The 21,351-nt window shown below is 51.5% G+C and overlaps 1 protein-coding gene across 1 annotated transcript in view; it reads right to left on the bottom strand.

Annotated features, from left to right (window-relative positions):
* Positions 1-1,264: 1,264 nt before the first annotated feature.
* The window catches only part of HIPK1 (homeodomain interacting protein kinase 1), a 251,253-nt gene continuing 231,166 nt past the window's right edge, over positions 1,265-21,351 (bottom strand). The window contains exon 17 of the mRNA XM_062192012.1: positions 1,265-1,297. Within this exon, the coding sequence (XP_062047996.1) occupies positions 1,277-1,297 (21 nt within the window). The 3' untranslated portion in view covers positions 1,265-1,276. The remainder of the gene's footprint in view (positions 1,298-21,351) is intronic.

Here is a 21,351-nt window from a genome sequence, read left to right as displayed (position 1 = left end):
GACACCTGACAAGGCAACAGCCTCTGTCCTCCAGTGCTCAGGAGTCCACCCAGTGCTCCTCAAATGTCATGTGCATGCAAAGCTGGGGAGGGGCGGCATTTGGCCTAGTGGTTAGATGCTTGTAGCCCTTCTCAGAGTGCCTAGGTTCAAGCTCCAGCTCTGGCTTCTGATAGCAACTTCCTGCTAATGCAGACCCTGGGAAGCAGTAGTAATGGCCCAAGTAGTTGGGTTGCCGCCAGCCACGTGGGAGACCTGGATGAAGTTCTGGGTTCCTAGCTTTGGCCTGGCCCAGCTCCTGCTATTGTGAGCATTTGAGAAGTAAACCAGTGAATGGGAGTACTCTCTCTCTCTTTCCCTCCCTCCCCTTCTCCCTCCCTCCATATATATCTCCCTTCCAAATACCTAAATTCTTTAAAGGAACACTGATAATGTTCATGCACATTTCCTGGGTGTCTTGTTAAAAAGCAGACTTTGAGTCTGTGGGTCTGAGTAAGGGCCTGAACTTGTGCGTCTCTGACAAACCCTCAGGTGATGCTACTGCAAGGCTTCGTGGAATTTGTTCTCAGATGGAGTCAGGAGCCCTTGCCCAGTGCCCAGGCTGTGGTGACATCAGCATCTCTCCTGGAGGGACTTGAGCATCTGTAATTTTTAAAAGATTCTTCATGATTCCGATGTGCAGCCAAGATTCAGAACCCCTGAGCCACAGAGAGACAGACTAGATTCATTTGTTGGGGACGAAGTAACAAATCGCTACAGACTTAGTTCCTTAGAGCACCACAGAGCTATTATTTTACAGATCTGGAATGAGTTCTCACTCATGGCAGCTCAAGGAAGACAGGGACTGGCCGAGCTGCCCTCCCGCCTGGGGGCGCTGAGGGAGACCCTGCTTTCTCGCCTTTTTCAGCCTCGAGAGGCTGCTCCCGTCTTGGTCTGGGGACCCTACAGTCGACTCCGATGAAGTCTCACGTTGCATCCCTCTCACTCTCCAGGGATGATGCTAATTACCTTTTGGCTCACCTGGATACTGCAGGGCGATCTTCCCATATGAAAGCCAGCCCATGAGTAATGTTAACAGTCCACACTGACAATCTGGGATTAGCACATGGGTGTCTGCACGGGGCCACTCTTCTACTTACTGCATGGACACTGCAGTGTGCCCTGTCTCCTACCGGGGCCTCGGAAGACCCAGGCCTCCATCTGGAGGCAACATGCTGCCCAAGCAGGCCATGTACCAGGACTGGCGATGTCTGTGGTCTACACGGTGGGCGTCTGGACCCTAGTGGGCTCCATGTTTTTCCTAAAAACCGCAAAAAGAAGTCATTAGGTGATGAAGTAGAGCAAAAAGATGTCTCCACACAGGAAACTTCCGTTCTGACAAATGAAATACTCAAGCCTCCTAAAGGGCTTTATGTGGAAACAATTGTCACCTATCGAGAAGATTCTGTCCCAATTACTGAAAAGACCCTCGACTACTGGAAATCATGGACTGCTGGCCATGGTCCAGAATCATGGCTGACTGCTAAATTCTGAAAACCAGGACTTGGGTTCAGCATTGCAACTCGATAAGGCCGGCACTGTGGCTCACTAGGCTAATCCTCCACCTGCGGTGCCAGCACCCCGGGTTCTAGTTCCGGTCAGGGTGCCGGATTCTGTCCCGGTCGCTCCTCTTCCAGTCCAGCTCTCTGCTATGGCCCGGGAGTGCTTGGGCCCTGCACCCACATGGGAGACCAGGAGGAAGCACCTGGCTCCTGGCTTTGGATTGGCAGCACGCTGGCCGTAGCAGCCATTTGTGGGGTGAACCAACAGAAGGAAGACCTTTCTGTTTCTCTCCCACTGTCTAACTCTGCCTGTCAAAAAAAAAAAAAAAGAAAAAAAAAAGAAACTTGATAGAAGCCTTGATTTCCAACTTATGTTTAGGAAAAGTTTATATTTAATGTGACTTTTTCTGTAAAAATATAATCATTAATTATGTGCAATAAATGCTCCCTTGAGAGAAACTAGGGGGAAAAAAGGCAGTGTGGTTCTGCCTTGAAAAAGATATGCCTGGGAAAGAGGGAGGGGACGGCGTCGGAAAGGACTTTCTGGAAGGTGTGCTGTGATGTGCTAGAGGTGACTCCTACCGGCTCTAGAGAGCCCATTGCCAAATTTCCAGGACCCCTACCCAGAACAACCATTGGTGCTTGGAGTCCGTCATGGGAGGGATAGCTATGGCGTGGGAACAGGCAAAGGTGGCAAATCTGCTTTGCTGAGTTTTTCTTCTTTCTCAGAAAGCCAGTTGTTAAACATTTACCAGCACAGCTCTGAGAAGACGCCCACAGAGCTGCCGCTTCGATGGGTAGACCTTGGCAAGGTAGGTAAGGCATTTGCTTTGAAGTACATCTGTTCTCGCCAAACATGGCTCAAGCTCCCACTGGACAAGTCCCGGATTTCAGCGTCCCTGGAGCAGGGCTTCTCAAACTGCAATGTGCACACACAGCACCCGGGGACCTTGTTAAAAAGCAGATCTGGGCCGGCGCCGTGGCTCAACAGGCTAATCCTCCGCCTAGCGGCGCCGGCACACCAGGTTCTAGTCCCGGTTGGGGCGCCGGATTCTATCCCGGTTGCCCCTCTTCCAGGCCAGCTCTCTGCTATGGCCCAGGAAGGCAGTGGAGGATGGCCCAAGTCCTTGGGCCCTGCACCCACATGGGAGACCAGGAGAAGCACCTGGCTCCTGCCTTCGGATCAGCGAGATGCGCCGGCCGCAGCGGCCATTGGAGGGTGAACCAATGGCAAAAAGGAAGACCTTTCTCTCTGTCTCTCTCTCTCTCACTATCCACTCTGCCTGTCAAAAAAAAATAAATAAATAAATAAAAAAAATAAAAAAAAAAAGTGAAAAGTGCATACCTTTGAATCAATGAAACACAGCATTTGTATATCACAGTTGACTAAGAAAACCACACTCACCAGTATTTAATGTGTGGGCCAGTCCTGGAGCCCTTCGTTGGTCCCTGTGCTGTGTGGTTCAGAACCATGTAGATGCAGAGAGACAGGCAGCAAAGAAGCTCCCATACCCAGCAAGGTTAACATGGTGCCCTTCCTGACTGCTGCACTTTTCATTTTTGGTATTCACATCATTTTTAGCCTTTATTGCATAAGAGATTATGCATTTAGCTTTAACTCATCCTCGTAAAATAGACCAGTGGCTTAGGCACATCCCTGTGGTGTGGAGTTAGCACTAATAAGAGTGAGCCTCAGTGAACAATCAGAAAGTGGTAGAGCTGACACTTCTGCTCCTGAGACGGTTCCTGCCTCTACCATGATGCTGATCTAATCAGACCTGACGCGTCAGTGGCTAAAAAATGAGAAATGATCAGAACACTTCATGCAAGGTGGGTTGGCATTTATTTCTGTTAGGAACGAATGTCACCCCTGAGGACCCTGGGTTATTACGGTAGTACACAGCTGTAACTTCTGAAACAAACATACGCACTTAGGGGGATCGGATCTGTTCATCACGGCTCTCCCGGGGCCCCTGCGCGTGGAGCCTCCACCAGCTGCAATACTCTGGGGCTAAATTAAATCTTCCATGCTGAAAGGCTCACGCGCTTCTCTTGTTTACAACGAACCCCACCTGCCCAAACACAGGGAGCCCAGGAAGTGCCGTGCTGGCAGACCATGATTCCTCATTCCTACTTGGTGCTCTCTCTCCAACATCATGCCATCTCCTGCCCATCTGGGGTCACGGTCATTGTGCTGTACTGACGGCCTCAACCCTTCCAAGCCAGAGGACACTATCCAGATAGGACTGGTTTTCCCAGAAAAAAATCCTGGGTAGGCTTTGAAAATGAAGATTTCTAATAGAGAAATTGCAAAGCATCTGAACAGATGATAAAGCCAATCTATGAAGAAATAACCTATAAGGACCTAAACATTACCTAAACCTTCCAAGCCAGACTAAGTCTGTGCTGGGAAATGAGCCATGTGCCAAGCACTGAGCTGAGGGATCTTTTCAACCCTTCCCTGCCTGGCTGCGGTGAGCACGAGAAGTAAGCCAAGTCAAGCATTATTGCTTTGAAAAATGGATTTAATCAGTGGAGAGGATTGTGCCAAAGAGAAACTGACAGCAAAGCTCATTCAGAAAAGGATCCCAGGGCAGGTCCCTGTCTGAGAGGAATCCAGAGTCCCAGGGATGGTTCACCACCTGCAAAGGTGACACACATCCCAGGTCTTATGAAAGGGCACTAAGTGGTATAAAAAGCACCATGGTGGCGGCGAAGGGGGGGGGGGGGTTCTTGGTGACTCCATGGAAATGCGTCAGAGCTGAGTTTTGCATGAAGCAAATGTCATCTACATCTAATACTGCATAAATAGTGAGAAACAAAGGCGGTGTTTAATTAGGATGTAATTATTCATCTATAGTGGGCTCCTAACACCATGTCCTGTTTTCATTAGAGGAACATCAGTTCTTCATTAGCGACGGGAGCCGTGTCCCAATTTTACAAGCCACGGATGTTTGGAAGGAGCAGCAGCTGTGGGAAATCATGGCAGGAGCCCCTGTGGGAGGCAGCGTGACGGGCAAGCGGGGGGCGCTGGGTTCGTGGAGTGCACGGCTTGGCCCTCCATAGCCGGGATTTCTGTGTCCACAGATTCAACCCACAGCTGATCAGAAATATCTCTTTTTTTTAAATTGCATTTACAGTGAACATAAGCAGACTTTTTTCTTGTCATAATTCTCTAGTGCAGTGTAAATATTTCCACAGCATTTACATTGCATTAGGTACTTCACAGAGTCTAGAGATGATTTCAAGTATAGGGGTGGAAGTGCATAGGTTATTTGCAAATACTATGCCATTTTAGACAAGGGACTTGAGCATCCTCGAACGTTGGTATCTGACAGGGGTCTGGGAACCAAGCCACTGCAGAGACTGAGGAACAACTGTCCTATGAGGCTTCTGGGGCGGGCTTTGGCAGAGAGGAACGAGGGAGTCTGCCGTGAAGAGCCCCGTGCTGAGAAGGTGGCCAGTTGGGCCAGCTGAGTTAGTACCAAAGCTGGGAATTTTTTTTAAAGTTTTGTATCTAATATGAAGCTTTCTCAGGACTCAGCAGGCTCCCAGAAACACCCAAGGCTGGGTCAGGTGCCTCCTCTCTGTGTGCCGTGTCCTCCCACCTGTTACAGTGCTGCCATTGTGACCTCGTAATTGTGTCGGTACACTTGCTCATCTCCTGGAAAATGGAGACTGTTCAGTGTCGTGTCCTTGGTGTGTGAGACTCACAACATGCACTGGGTATACTTGGGAGGATGGGTGGATGGGATGCCTCCTTAGTGCTGGGCTGTGGAGGTCTTCATTATGGCAGAGGTTTTTGTAAGGATTATTTTATGTATTTGAAAGGGGGAGGAAGGGAGGAAGAGAGAGAGAGAGTGAGAGAGATCTTCCATCTGCTGGTTCACTCCCTAAATGACCTAAGCAGCCAGGGCTGGGCCAGGCTGAAGCCAAGAGCTTGGAGTTCCATCGAAATCTTCCACGTGGGTGGCAGGGGCCCAAGTACCTGGGCCATCTTCTGCTGCTTCCCCAGGAGCATTAGCAGGGAGCTGGATTATAAGCAGAGCATCCAAGACTCAAAAAGGAACTCCGATTTGGAATGCCAGCACTGCAAAAGGCAGCTCAACCCACTGCACCAGCCCCTGTGTTGGAGACTTTAACCTGCCTCCTGTGCACTCCATGGGAGGGGTGTGTCATGCGTGGGATTCAGGGTAGAGTGTGGATGCTGGAATGCATCCTATGATGTGAATGCAATAAGTTATGTGAATATTCATCTTTCTGGATATGGATCCCATAAATTTATCAGTTTTTCAAAATGATTCGTGACTCAAAAAAAAAAAAAAAAAAAAGACGTTCATATACTTATGTAATGTTTGGTCTTGGCCCTCGTGGAGAAGGGATGAGAGTAAGTTCAGACTATGTAAGGAAGCCCCAGTCATTGGAGATCCTGAGTGGAAGACAGTAGCTTCCGGTCCTACCACTCTGCAGATCACTCTGCTTAAAGTTTTCTAAATACAATCAGATAAAAGCATGGCTGAATTTGAATAGCAACTTGGAGTCTGCCCATTTTGGAGTTTTGAAAGTGATGGGCTGCAGAAGAGACATTTGCAAGCAGCAATCCCAAGAGAAGCAATCAGAGATGTTGAACTTCAGGCAGACAGGCAAGTTGCCTTGTGATACATGAAGAATTGTGGTACGCTGGAGCCTCTGGAGGGTAGATCAATAGGCGAGTGGTACAGGGAGTCGTTTCCTGCTTTTACGGAGGAAGAGCTATCTCCAGTTAAACCACTTAACAATGGAGTGGGGGATGTGTGTCTGGCCTAGCGGTTAAGACGCCCACATCCTATATGGGTTTGACTCCTGGCTCTGCTGCTGCCTTCAGCTTCCTACTAGCACAGAACTCAGGAGGCAGCAGGTGATGGCTCAAATAATTGGATTCCTGCCACCCATGTGGGTGACCTGGATTGAATTCCTGGCTCCCGCTTTGGCCACAGTCCAGGGCTGTTGCAGGCATCTGAGGAGTGAACCAGTTGATGGGAGCTGTCTGTCTCTGTCTCAAATAAAAAAAGTGGGGCTGGCACTTGGCACAACAGTTCAGATGCCTCTTGGGCTGCTCACATCCCACATTAAAGTGCCTGGATTCCAGTCCGGGTTCGGCTTCTGATTTCAACTCCCTGCTAATGTGAACCCGGGAGCCAGGGGGTGATGGCTCAAGTACTTGGGTCCCTGCCACCCGTGTGGGAGACCTGAATTGAGTTCTAGGCTCCTGGCTTCAGCCCCTGGCCCAGCCCGAGCTGTTGCAGGCATCTGAGGAGTGAACGAGTGAATGGGAAATCTCTCTCTTTCTCTCGCTCTCTGTATGTGTGTGTGTCTGCCTTTCAAATAAAATAAAAATAAATATGTAACCATTTTTAAAAATAGAATGGTCTTGGGGCCAGCACTGTGGCAGAATGGGTTAAGCCACCACCAACAGTGAGGGCAACCCTTATTGGAGGGCAGGTTCCGGGCCCGGTTGCTCCACTTCCAATCCATCTCCCAGCTAATGCACCCAAGAAAGCAGCAGAAGAAGGCTCAAGTGTTTGGGCCCCTGCCACCCATGTGTGTTCCAGGCTCCCAGCTTCAGCCGCGTCCAGACCCAGCCTTCATTGTTCACCTGGGGAGTAAACCAGTGGATAGCAGATCTCTTTGTCTCTCCCTCACGGCATCACTCTGCCTTTCAAATAAATAAAATAAATCTTTTAAAAATTCTCCTCAGGAGGTTGCAAATTTCTTGTCACTGGAGGAATTCAAGCAAAAACTGAAAAAAACATGAGGGATGCTATATAGGTAAGGATGCAAGGTTCTGAGTGCTCTTCCCAGTCTTCAAGTAATTCAGTTCATTTTGAAAAGCATTTCACTTTTCTTAATGTGGTTCCTCAAAGAAATCTCTTTTCACCAACCTCACTCATAGTTCCAAGCTTTTGTCTCCAAGTTCAAGTCAAGGATTTGTGCAGGCAGGCTGACTCGAAATAAACCATCAGGATCCTAAGCAAAACCTCTCTGGATAATGCAGTGAAATATATTCTTCTAAAATATGAAACAGATAAGTAAAATAGCTTTTATTCTCTTTCTTGAACATCCTAGAAGCAACCGGTCTTGAAGATTGAGCTGTCAGAGTCAAAGGCTCCAAAATTAATGGAAATGCAATTTTCTGTCATTTATGATAAATTTCTGGCCTTTTTATGCATATGAAAGTCTTTGGCATGAGCAGAAGCAAAAACCACAAAATAGGACGAGCCATCCCTCTATTGTCTTTTCCTGCTCACAGCTTTTTGTTTTGCACTGAATAACAATAAAATAAACAATGAGAACAAGTGAGAAAGAAAACCAATGATGCAGTTTGACTGTTCAGCTGGCAATGCAAACTGAATGAAAATGTTCTTCGATTTTAGACAAAGGAAAAAGAATATGGCAAAGGGGGGGAAAGCCACCTGTAACACTTGATAGAACACAGGTACCAGAGTCAGCCTGACTGTTCTGAGCCGCATGGAGGGAATCGTCTAGAATGCTGTTCTCAGCGCTAACACATCCTTAGGTGTTGTGGATAAAAAATTCCAGTTCAGGTCTTTGTTTCCGATTCCTCCTTCAGACTTGGAGCTCAGTCCGTGGGGCTGGAGGACTCCAGACCTTTCCTGTTCTGGTGTCACGCAGACCATGCTTGGGAACGTGCCTTTGTTTCCCCTCTGCCTGGGACCAGAGACCCCCATGGCCCTCTCAGTCAGACCAGCTGAACTGAAACAGCTCCACGCCCACTCCCAGGGCCACACACCTTCCAAAGCTTCCCTTTTCCTGTGTCGTTATTAGATACTGTCTTGTGTGTTTCTTTCTTTGCTTCTTCAGTTGCAATGTGATCGCCACACAATCAGGCTCCCGGTCTGCTGGGCTCAGAGCTCATCCCAGCACAAGCAATCCCAGCCCGTGGCCCTGGGTCCGTGCCATGTTCAGACGGATTTTCATCCTGTCCCCTAGAGTTCTTAACTGCTTTAAAGCACAGACCTTGCCTCTCGCAGCCCTCTTTCTGCAACCTGGCCTCCTGAGCCCTCCCCAACTCACTGATGACCTCACCGCCTGGCTGACTGTCCCTTTGCCTTGTCATGGTTCTTGGTGATCTCCATAGTGGCATAACCATCCCTGGCCCCTCATTTCTCAGCCTGCTCCCTGCCCCTACTCCCGTCCTCCTCCTTCTCAGCCTCCCGTCCATCCCCCACTGCCAATGAGGCTATCACACACACAGTGTGGACCTCCAAGCCGTGCCTTCCACGCCCTCTTCACCCTCTCTTCCCCTGCCCATGTTCTACCTCCCTCTTTACCTAGGTTAGACTCCCACATCCAGCCGCAGAATCACTGCTTTGCATCATTATAATCGACTCTCTTGCCCCTGTCTCATTCTTGGTATTTGCCTGGCAAAATTCCAATCCTGATTAAATCCAACTGCCTGCCTACTCCACACCTGCAATCATGGCTGGAAAGAAAAATACACACCCGTGTTGATTCGTCTCATCTTAAATTCATGACCACAAACCTCAAGCAAGCCCTCAGTGCTGCCAGGCAGCGCGCCTGCATTCACCTGGTTAACTCGCCTCTCTCTTCGGAGCCCCCTGTACCTGTGGTCCCTTGCTCAGTCTGAGCTGATGACCTAGCAGGCTATTGCCCTGAGAAGATAACTTTCCACAATGACCATCAGCCTGCTTGCACACTGGATCCACAGAGCGCATGTGCCTCCTGCTACAGGAAGAAGTGTCCATGCTTCCTTTAAGGGCCACACCATCTACCTGGGCCCTGGCTCCTTCCCCTCCCCTACTCAAGGTCACTGTTCCTGTGCACTAGCTCCTCTTTCTTCCGCATCAACACTTTCCCCCTCCCTACTGGAGCATCCTTACAGCATACAAACGTCGCTGTGGCACAGTAGATTAAGCTTCCTTCAGACTGCAACGCTGGCATCCCATATGGGTGCTGGTTCATGTCCCGGCTGCTCCACTTCCCATCCAGCTCCCTGCTGATGTACCTGGGGAAGCAGCAGAGGATGATCCAAATGCTTGGGCCCTTGCACCCACGTGGGAGACCCAGAAGAAGCTCCTGGCTCCTGGCTTCAGATCAGCCCAGCTCCAGCTGTTGCGGCCATCTGGGGAGTGAACCAGCAGATGGGAGACCTCTCTTGCTGTCTCTCCCCCCCTCTCTCTGTAACTCTGCCTCTCAAATGCGTAAATAATTTAAAAAAAAAAAGTGAAGTCCTTTCTTGACCCCACAGTCCTCTCCAGCAACTGCTTTATTTCTCTGTGCCCCTTTATAACAAAACCCTCCTGAAAAACTTGATCACACTTAGCTCCATAGCCTCACCCAGTGCTCTCTCTTGTATGCTCCTAGTCATGTATTTCTTCAACTTCTCCAGGGACAGACTCATTTGTCAAGGTTCTCAGTAGTCAAACCTAGTGGTTAGCTCTTGGTCTCTTATTACTGGATCTTCTGGCTGCTTTTGGTACAGATGTTCCTTCTTTTTTATGATTTCTTTATTCATTTATTTGAAAGGCAGAATTACAGACAAGAGAGACAGGGAAGGAGGGGGGGGGGGGGGGAGAGAGAGAGAGAGAGAGATCTTCCACTTGCTGGTTCAGTCCCCAAATGACTAAAGGTGAGGACTTGGCCGGGCCAAGTGAGGAGCCAGGAGTTTCGTCCTGGAAGCCGGATGGGAAGCAGAGCAGCCCAGACCCTAACCCACGCCATATGGGATGCAGGATTCCCAGGTAGTGATTTAACCTGCTGCGCCACAACACAGGTCCCGCAGCTGATCCTGGTCGAGACGAATGTTTGTTTTCTTGGCTTCCAGGACACCACTCTCTCCTGTTCTCCCCCCTCCCTGGCTGCTCCTTCCCAATTACGTTTGTGCATCCTCCTCCTCCTCTTCACAGCACCTGAATGGCGCAGGCCTCGGGCTCAGTTCTTGGACTTTCTTCCTCTCCCCTTTCCTCTCTCCCTGTGTCAGTCCTTTCAGGCTGCTCTAACAAAATCCCATAAACTAGGTAGCTTATAAACAACAAACATTTGTCACGTTCAAGATCATGGTGCTAGTAGGCTCAGGGTCTGGTAAGCCCTGGTTCCCATAGGTGACACATTCTGTCTGTCTGCTCATGGTGGCAGGTGCTGGCCAGCTCTGGTGCCTCTTTATACAGGGCACTAAGCCATCCGTGACAGCAGAGCCTTTGTGACCTAAACATCTCCCGAAGGCTCCACCTCCTAATATCATCACTTTGGGGGTTAGGATTTCAACACAGGGATTTTTGGGAGCCACATTCATTCTGTAGCACCCTGGATGGCCTCATTCAGTCTCTCAGCGGCAAAGCTCATCGCCTGGATTCATATTTCCAGCCCTGAACTCTCTCCTGTGCCCCAAACTTGAATGTCTAGCCCCTTCCTCACATCTCCATGGATGTCTGGCAGACATCTCACACTTGACACAGGCAAACGGAACGTGTGATTCCCATACTGCCCTCACCCCCTCCTCTCCTCTCCTCCCAGGAATCTCTGTCTCTGTAAATGGTACCACAAGTCATCCTGTTTCTCTGATAAAGAAATCTGCAAGTCATCATTGACTTCTCTCTCTCTCTCTCCCCCCACCCCCATATCTAATCCATTGGCAAATTCTTTTCAGTTTTACCTTTAAAATACAGATGGTCCCTAACTGGCAATGATTATATTTACAATTCTTGGACTTTACAATGGTGCAAAAGGCATAGGGGTACAGTAGAAATTGTACTTGGAAGTTTGGAGTTCTATCTTTCCCTGGGCTGGTTGTGTGTAGTACAATACTCTATCACGATGCTTGGCAGTGGCAGCAAACCACAGCCCTGCTACCACAAAGGAATACAAGCCATGCTCTACAGTGAGCTGTGTTGCTAAGCTAAGATGTTCAGTATGTTAGATGTATCGAGTGCAGCGTATTCCACTGATGATGTTTCCAACTTATGATGGGTTCATTGAAACAATCCCATCACAAGACAAGGAGTATCCCTATACCCAAGTCCAGCTAAGGCTCACTCCCTCCACCACTACCACTGGGTCCAAGCCCCCCCTCCCCCACCCCTGCTCTCTTGGATTATTGCAACAATCTCCTAACAGGTCTGGCCACTTCCACCCTTGTCCTCCTACCCAGAATTCTCCATACGGCTAGTGTGATCCTTGAACATGTAAGTCAGATCCCGTACATCCTTACCCAAACCCTTCCAGAGTGTTCCATCACCTTCAGAATAAAATCCCAAGTCCTGGGGCTGGCACTGTGGTGTAGTAGGCCAGGCCTCTACCTGTGGTGCTGGCATCCTATATGGGCGCCGGTTTGTGTTCCTGCTGCTCCTCTTCTGATCCAGCTCTCTGATAATGGCCTGGGAAAGCAATAGAGGATGGCCCAAGTGTTTGGGCCCCTGCACCCACATGGGAAACACAGAAGAAGCCCCTGGCTCCTAGCTTTGGATGTGCTCAGCTCTGGCCATTGTGGCCATTTGGTGAGTGAACCAGTGGATGGAAGACCTCGCTCTCTGCCTCTCCCTCTCTCTACTTCTCAGATAAATAAATAAAAATCTTCAGAGAAAAATAAAAACCCTAAGTCCCCACTGAGGTCTTTGAGGCTCTGTACCATAGCACTTCCTGCAGTGATGGGAATGCCCTATATCTGCACAGTCCAGTGCGGGAGCCACTAACCACATATGGCCATTGAGCCCTTGAAATGTGGCTCCAGCAGCTGAGATTCTGAATTGTAAAATGTCTTCCACTCCCATTCATGGAAATTTAAATAGTGACCATCACATTGGACAGCATCGCCCGCATAACCTCCCTGGCTTTGCCTCCTAACCTTTCTCCCTTCCTAACTCCGCTCCCGCCACGATGGCCCTCCGGGTGCTCCTTGAGCATTTTAAGCACGTCCTCAGCTCACGGCCTTTGCCCTGGTTCTTCTCCCGCTTTTCTGAGATCTTCAGACATCTCCCTCCCTCTGTCCTGATCAAATGTCATCACTTCATAAAAGTCACTGTGGACGCCCTCCCCACAAAGAGCGCTCCCATGCTCCGTCTTCTTTCCCTCCCGTGCTGTGTTGGCTTCACACTCACTGCTGCCTCCCCACGCTCCTCATCCGTCTCCCTCAGTACTGGAGCAGCTCCACAAGGGCTGGGAGCCTGGTTTCCTTGCCACCGCATCCCCAGTGCTCGGTCGGAGATTCAGTCACTAGTAGAATGCACGAGTTGGCCGGTGCCATGGCTCACTTGGTTAGTCCTCTGCCTGCGGCGTTGGCATCCCATATGGGTGCCAGTTCTGGTCCCGGCTGCTCCTCTTCCAGTCCAGCTCTCTGCTGTGGCCCGGGAAGGCAGTGGAGGATGGCCCAGGTGCTTGGGGCCCTGCACTCGCATGGGAGACCAGGAGGAAGCACCTGGCTCCTAGCTTCGGATCAGCGCAGCTCTGGCCATTGCGGCCATTTGGAGAGTGAACCAATGGAAGGAAGACCTTTCTCTCTGTCTCTCTCTCTCACTGTCTAGCTCTATCTGTCAAATAAAAAAAAAAAGAGAGAGAGAGAGAGAGAGAATGAATGAGTTAACGAAGCAGACTCTCACCAAGAGCAAGCACCTATGAAAAGTTTCACGGGGCACAACAGAACACTGAGATGGGGACATCCATCGACATCCATGAGATGACTTCACACGGGCAACAAGGACCCAGCCACGTGAAAGCGCACCACACCGGGAGCGGTGTGCAGGAGGTGAGCAGGTCTGTGGAGATCAACGCACAGAGCGAGAAATGATGGAAGAGAGTTCCTGAAAACGCGCACGCGAGGGTCACGATTTGGCTGAGAAGAGTCGGGTCTGCAGGCCAGGTGACTGCCCTGAGCAAGGACGCGGAGGCCAGGGCCTGGACAGGAAGCCGGCCCCTCCCTTCAGAGGTGAGGCCTCCCTGAATGCAGCCACAGGGCTCCTGGTCCACCCTGCTGAAGACAAACCTCTCAGCCTCCTCCCCAGGGTCCTCGCCAAGGAAACTCGGACCCGTTCGTGATAGCATCCTCCCATCGGTGCGGTGTGTGTTTCACACTTCATTCTGCTGCCTGCACCCTCCACCCCCACCCCGCTCCCCTGCCAATGCATTTGATTTAAAATCCCTCGTGCTGAGGCACAGGGAGCCCCTTTGGGCCTTGTATCTGAGCCATTTGTTCCAATTCAGCTGCCCCTGTAGCAAAGCGAATGATCTCCAATCTCTCTGTCTGTTTCTGCTTTAGATCTCGGGGTGTGACTCATGGATCCCTTCAGAAGCCTCGAGGGGTTGGGGTTGTAGTGTAACTAGTGAAGCCGCTGCCTGCTAAGCTGGCACCCCATTTGAGTGCCGGTTCAAATCCCAGCTGCTCTACTTCTGATCCAGCTCCCTGCTAACGAGCCTGGGAAAGCAGCAGAAGATGGCCCAAGGGCTTGGGTCTCTGTATCCACTTGGGGGACCTGGATGAAGCACCTGGCTCCTGACTTTGGCCTGGCCCAGCCTGGGGCTGTTGTGACCATTTGGAAAGTGAACCAACAAATACAAGATTTCTCTCTCTCTCTCTCTCTCTCTCTCTCTCTCTCTTTCTCTCTCGCTTTCAAGTAAATAAATAACTCTTTAAAATAAGTAAAATAAAGGAATGGGGACGTGTCATTTCACTTTGCCATTCTCTTTACTTTTGTAAGTGGTCTCTCCCCTCTTGGAGCTGTGTACTAACAGCAGTGCCCCCGCAGGCCTCCGAGGGTCGCCTCTCCGTCTGGTGTCCTGGGCTCTGTCCCTGCCCCAGCTCAGCAAGAACCCGAGGTGCCATCAGTGTGACAGTTTTATCACTAACCCTCGGAGTCAACTTTTTACAAAGAAATGAGCTGTCCACGATGTCAATAAGCTTAAAAGGAGGATCAGGTGCATCTGCAAAGGTCGAAAGGATTAGGGGAGCCCAGAGCGGGCCTGCCCTGGCCTCGGGCATAACCTTCATCACAGTGAGAGAATTCGCCTGCCCCAGAAATAGCCGCACGAGCCTGGGTAGATGAAAGCAGAAGTTCCAGGCCTGGGATTTGCTGGCTGGGAGCCAAATTTGCCCTCCCGGGGCCTAGCGCTAGAGCCCAGACCACCCAGGCATGGGAGTAATTAAGCTAGGAAAGGTCGCCAATGCATAATTCATGTCCAGCGGGCTCGGCCTCACCATGGTCCCCACCTTCCCCTCTATGCCCACCTGAAGGGCTGCAGGCAGCAGAGACACCTGGGGCCCCGACCCCTCTCTGCAGCTGAGGACGATTTCTGTCGCGTGAATGTGGCTGCTCTCGTGTGGGTAGCGCATTCAGTCACCTGCCACTTGATCACAGTCGTACTCTTGGATGTGAGGTCATGGAGGAAGCACATACCCAGCCCAAATAATAACCACAGAGTGACCATTAATTGAGCACTTACTGCCTGCCAGTCCCTTTTCTGGTGTTATATTTAATCCTCCTGACAAGCCTACTTTTTTTTTATTTGAAAGGCAAAGAGAGAGGGAGAGAGGGAGACACACACACACACACACACAGAGGGAGGAAGCAAGAGAGAGACTCTATCTGCTGGTTTACTCTCCAAATTTCTAGAATGCCCAGGGATAGGCCAGGCCAGAGCCAGGAGCCCAGAACTCTATCTGGGTCTCCCATTTGAGTGTCACCATCCCAAGTAGTTTCGCCTCCCAGGGTGCACATTAGACAGGAGGCTGGATTTGGAAGTGAAGGTGAGACTGAAGCCCAGGCGTGCTGATATAGGATGCAGGCGTCCAAGCAGCGGCTTAACCACTGCACTGTAATAGTGCCCCTCCTGACATTCTAATAGGCGGTTGCATTATCCCCTTTGAGAGTTGAGGAACACAGGTTCGGGAGGGTTATGTACACTGAATGAGTTACACAGCCAGGATGTAGACGCACCTCTAACTCGAGGTCCACGTTCCTAATCTCTTCTGAGTCTTGCCAACCGGCAGTTGTGTAAGGCTGAAAATAAGGAGCATCCAACTCCCTGGGTGACAGTTTACTGTGGGCTTAAGTTTTTATCAGCCGTGTTGGCATGAAGTGCCCAGCTCCCGGGAAGACTGGCCGTGGCTAGAAGGAAGATAAGCTTTCTGCCTTGCCCCAAATCCTTCCCTCTGGCTCAAGCCACAGCACCAGGGTCCTCCTGCAGGTCCACTCTGAGCGTTCACGGGTGTTTGTGGCAACTGCCCTGGGACCTGACCTGCTTTGTGCTGGCCCCATTCCCACCCGCCGCTGACATTGCAGGCTTACAGCTGGGACCTCACCTGCCATCTCTGGTCCTGAGTGGCCTGTGACTTTTGTCTCTGTAGTATTGCACAACTGAGCGCTTGGCTGCTGCTGCCGAGCTGTGGCAAGTGTCAGGCCCCCTTCATTCCTGATGCCTCAAGTAATTGAGCCCCTGCCACCCACATGGGTGATGTGGGTGAAGTTCTTGGCTCCTGTCTTTGGCCTGACCAAGCCTGGGCTGTTGGCAGGATTTGGGGAGTAAGCCAGCAGCTGGAGGATCTCTCTCAAATGGAATGAAAATAAATATAAAAATAAAAAGAATGTCAGGTTGAAGAAGAGGATGTGCTCTCCCCTCCTCCACAGTCAGCCACACTTCCCCTCGTTTGGACACTTGGTGGCTTCTCTTCTCTCCCTAGCGAGGAGGGGTTGACCTAAGTAAAAGCAAACCCCGCCCCAGGACCGGCGTGGTGGCACAGGGGGTGAAGCCACTGCTTGTGGCTCTGGCATGCCATATTGGAGGGCCAGCTTGAGTCCTGGCTGCTCTATTGTGATGCAGCTTCATGACAGCGCTCCTGGGAGGCAGTGGAAGATGGCCCAAGTACCTGGACCTCTGTCACTCATGCGGGAGACCCGGATGGAGTCTCCCACTCATATGGCCCAGACCGGGTTGTTGCAGCCTCCTGGGGAGTGGACCAGTGGATGAAAGAAAGAATGCTTTTTCTCACTCTGCTTTTTAAATAAACAAAACTTAACAAAAGAATAAAATAACCCCACCAATTCCAAAGTGAAACTCCTGTCTCAGCCAATCCACCCAGCTAAGATGTCTGGAGCTCTCACCGGGTGGCAGACACTATGGCAAGGGCTGGGACTTCCACAGCAAAGGAAAGAGAAATAGAGCGTGTGCACACACTACACCCCGGGCCAGTCCTTGTGTGATTTAGGGGACACGTGATTAAATGAGTAATGGCCATGAAGTCAGAAGGCACTCAGGACAGCAGAAATGGAGTCAGACTCAGGTGGGAAAGGGGGACCCTCCCCCCAGAGAAGACACTCAGAGTGAGGAGAAGCCCGGGGCTCGTGGCAGTGTTCATGGGGGAGGGTCAGGATGGTGGGAGGCTTGGGCAAGACGCTTCCCTTGGGCACGGAACTGTCTTTGCAGGGAGCAAGGGCAGCTGAGTGGAGGAGGCATCACCCAAGCTCTGCTCACAAACCTGGAGGCGGCAAGAAGTCCCAGGAGCCCCCCCAGGTGACATCTCACCCCCAGCTCAGTCGACAATCAGAGTGGATTTCAGAGCAAACATCCAGCTTCCTTTTGTCGTGCTGTTTCATCAATGGATAATGAAAAGCCCCTACCATCCTCCCTGCCTCGCCTACCCCAGGTGAGCACAGCTGTGCCGAAAGTGATTGGTTTTTGGCAATTTTCACACCCAAGAATCATAAAGAATTGGATATGAGACAAACCAAGCCATCCAATCGACCTCCTGCTGGGGCTGGAGGTGCTCAGGCTCTCTGTGGCTTCCCTGAGCTGGGAGCTGGGGCCTGGCGCCACCCTGGGGCCTGCCCCCCTGCAAGTGCCCTTTGCAGCCAGGGACCCCTTCAGCAGCCTCCCGTCCCTGAGGCCTTAACCATCTCCCTCCTCCCCTGTCCCCCCCCCCTTCCTCTTCTGCCCTCACTACTTCCTGGGCACTGGGGGCTCCATCAGCCACCACGGATTTCTGCTCGATGGTCTCTGGGCCGCTTTGCAGCCCATCTTGAAGAAACCCAGGCAGGAACAGAGACCTCAGGGGACTCTGTGCTGGGCTCCGTGCTTCTCGGCAGCTTTGAACTTTCCCTTCTCCACCCTACACAGGCTGCTGAGGTCTCCTGACAGCCCAGCAGCCTCCCAGGAGGAGCACAGGTCAAGGTCGTCCAGGTGCTTTCAGGAACGTGGCTGGGAATCCCTCTGGGGCAGTGTCTCACTGTGGCCTAGGCACCTGTGTCCATGTGTGTGTGTGTGTGCGTGTGCATGGGTGTGACAGAGGAAATCTGTTTTCAACATGAAACAAAACATGTGCACCTCAAGCTTAGCTGCTGCTCTTTACCAGCAGCCTGAACAAACACTGCATCACCCCCCACAGTCCTGTTATCTGGCCTTGCACCGAGCTGTCTCCCCACTGCTGGGCCAATGCCCCCTTCACCAGAGCACACAGTGACACCCCCCAAAGAGTGAGGGGCTGCCTCCCTTCCTAACATTACTGATGTTCAAGTCCAAGGCCAAACTCGCCCTCTTCTTTATCCTCAACACTGTTCTCTTCCCCACTCCCAGCTTCCAGGGTGCTATGCTAACTTGGGAAGCTTGAGAAGCAGATTCCAGGCCCTAAGAGCCCCACCCTGAGCAGCTTCGTGGCGAGGAGGTAGGGGTCTGAGAAGAATATGTGTAGTGGGAGAGGAACCAGCTGAGAGAGGTTAAAAAAGGAGGGAGGGAAGGAGTGGGAAGGGAACTTCGCATTCCTCATTAGCAGCGCTAATTGCACAGTAATGACTTTGTGTTATTCTCAGAAATTTATCCTCGAAAACAGTCAGCTGCCACAGCACACACATGCTCTCTTCATAGCCTTGACACGGGAGAAAAGCAAGCAGGCTCTGCAGAGACTTCTCAAGACCCAAACTCCCTCGGGTCTGCAGGAGAGTTCCGAGCTGGTGCCTCCCAGCTTCCTATGCACTCGTCATAGCCTTCTCGTGGGCAGGCACTGGGCCACCCTCCGCCTCGCTTCCTGCCTGGCTGGGGCACCCTGGGCCCTTGATACGCAACCAGCTGAGTGAGCCTGAGCGGCAGAGCTGTGGGCTTGGGAGTGGGAGAGGTCTACTCGCTCCCTTGCGCTTCATCGCGGCTCCCGATGAGAAAGTCTGTGCCCTCTTCCTTCATGGGAAGCCCTGATCATGCCTGAAAACCTCGGAGCATCGTGAATACAGTCCCCATTCCTTCCAGCACAAGTCTCACCCAGCAAAAACCAAACCAGCCAGGGGCCTGCGTCGTGGCACAGCAGGCTAAGCTGCCTCCTGTGACACTGGCATCTCAAATGGGCTCCAATTGGAGTCCCTGCTGCTCCAGTTCCAACCCGGATCCCTGCTAATGCACTTGGGAAAGCAGCAGAAGGTGACCCAAATACTTGAGTCCCTGCCACCCACATGGGAGACCCAGATGAAATTCTTGGCTCCTGGTTTGGCCTGGCCCAGCCCCGATCATTGCAGCCATTTGGGGAGTGAGCCAGCGGATAACTCTGCCTGTCAAATGTGTAAATAATTCTTAAAAAGAAAAACACCTGCAAAACTCTCCTCTTCCACAAGACTTCTCTGATTTGGCCCATTTAACTCTGGGATTCCTCCACTCTCACCCCTCACCCCACACACATACACTTTGCAATATATCACACCCATTCACCTCTCTTCCAAGTGACAGCCACTCGCTGCATGTGGGTTTGATGAAGCGCTCAAGGTATAAAGATGAACAAGAGGCAGACCCCGGCACAAGGAGCTCACAGGCTAGCAAGTCAGCAGTCCAAGTTGCTAAACTCTGTGACAAAGGAGAGCATTGAGGGCCAGGGCAGACCAGAGAGTGGACAGCTGGGTCAGCTCTGGGGGGTCGGCGAGGGGGACTTCATGCACATCAGTTCCTTTAAGGCCCTAGGAAACTGATGCTAACTACTCGTGTCACCTCCATCTCACAGCCATGAAGACAGAGGCACAAAGACACTCAGGACCTGCCCAGGGCCACACAGTTCATCTGAACCCAGGCAGCCTGGCTCCAAAGCATGCCCTCGTAACCCCTGTGCCCCTCGTCGTGCTGTAGGGGCAGCTGGGCAATGAGGAAAGGAGGACCAGCATTCAGGGAAGAGGACAAGCAGTTACGGAGTTCCAGGATCCAGAGCAGGCTCAGATGGAGAAGAGGAACTACAAGAGCAAACCTAGTGAAAGCAGAAAGGTGGGATGGAGAGGGAGGAGGAGGAGGAGGGACAAGAATGATCCCTTAGGGGCCAGTGACCACAGCACAGACAGCCCACAGGGAATACTGGGGCATTGCACACCACGCTGGAGAATGTCACCTCCATCCTAAGGGATACAGAAGTGGAAATCCTAGGGTGAGGCCCGGACTGCTGGCTCTACCACTCAGTATCTGTTAAAGGCAGAAAATAACAACGCCACTGGGAAAATTAAATGATATGATCCATGCTCAACAAGCAGCATAGAGCTTGAACTAGAGTAAGCGCCCCGTGACTTTTACTACCACTGTTAATATGAGCAGCATTTAGTATTGTTAGCCCTCCGAGCGGCTCTCTGAGCTCACTCTAAATGTTCAGAGACAGAAGAAGGAAAGGATCAGAGCTGAGCCCTGAAGAAAACAGAGTGAAAGAATGAAGAAGGGAGGGCTATGCAGAGGCAATCATGTCACACAAAAGAATTTCACAGTTGATGTGGGCTGGGCAGCTATGCAGCCGGGAGGTCAAAGAACTTATTTGAAATCAATTTCACATGTGGCCTCTCTCCACGGCCCAGAGGCAGCACACTCCCTCAGGACAGAGCCCGGGTGCTCAGGGCTCTGCAGGCTGTGGGATAAAAGGCCAGTGTGCACAAGAAGCAACACCGGGCTGTGTCCCAGGTGCCCGGCACAGACCGGGTCCTGGCAGGACCTCAGTAAACGCTGCATGAATGGATGACAATGACACTATGGGCTCAAGTTCTGGCTGTGCCACTTGCGAGCTGTAAATCCTGAGCCAGTTATTTTTAGCCCCTCTGGGACCTCACCAGTGAAACGAGAATAATAAAATCCACCTCTCGGGGTTGTTGTAGGAAATGTGATAACATATGCGAGAGTGTTGTGTAAACTGTGCCATGCTTTTCAGATTAATAAAGCTTGGGGGCTGACTCACTAAAGCCATTTAGTGGGCCTCCAGCGAACAGCGGGAATGTAGAGAAGGCTCGGGGGCTGTTTCTGTGCTTCCGAATGGATGGAAACTAGGATTTGGTGAGAGGATTTGTACTCTCCGGGGGGGGGGGGGGGGGGGAGTGTCCAGTCCTGCAAGTCCACAGGGTGCTGCAGGCCCCTGACCCAAAGCATGCTCTGTTGACTCTTCCCACCTGAACTGCGTCGAAATCAAGGATTAAGACTTCCCAGTTCCGACAGGGCCTCTTTGGATTTGTCACTTTAATTAGTTGTGGCATTTTGTCTGGTTTCCTTTCATTAGTGGAACAGTCAGAGTCCTGAGATTGCAAACGCTCTCCAGGCTGCTTGGGGAGAGTTCCAGCGTTTGGGGTCCTGGCCTTCCAAGAAGCTCAGTCTCGCCCTTTCCTGGAAGTCGGGCTCTGACACAGGACACAACCCAGGCACGGCAGCGACTCCCCAAGCTGCTCTCCGGGGCCGCCCTCTCTCTGCAAGAGTGGAGCAGCCAAGCATGTCCCGAGCCCTGAAGCTGTCTGGCCCCAGCCCTGCTTTTATCAACGACACCGTCTTTTCTCTAGACCAGCAACTGGGACCAAGGGGCACTTGGGATGGTTGAGGTCAGACA

This window comes from Lepus europaeus, chromosome 5 (genome assembly GCF_033115175.1).
Source record: "Lepus europaeus isolate LE1 chromosome 5, mLepTim1.pri, whole genome shotgun sequence".
Classification (NCBI taxonomy): Eukaryota; Metazoa; Chordata; class Mammalia; order Lagomorpha; family Leporidae; genus Lepus; species Lepus europaeus.
This window is presented reverse-complemented; position numbering and strand designations above follow the sequence as displayed.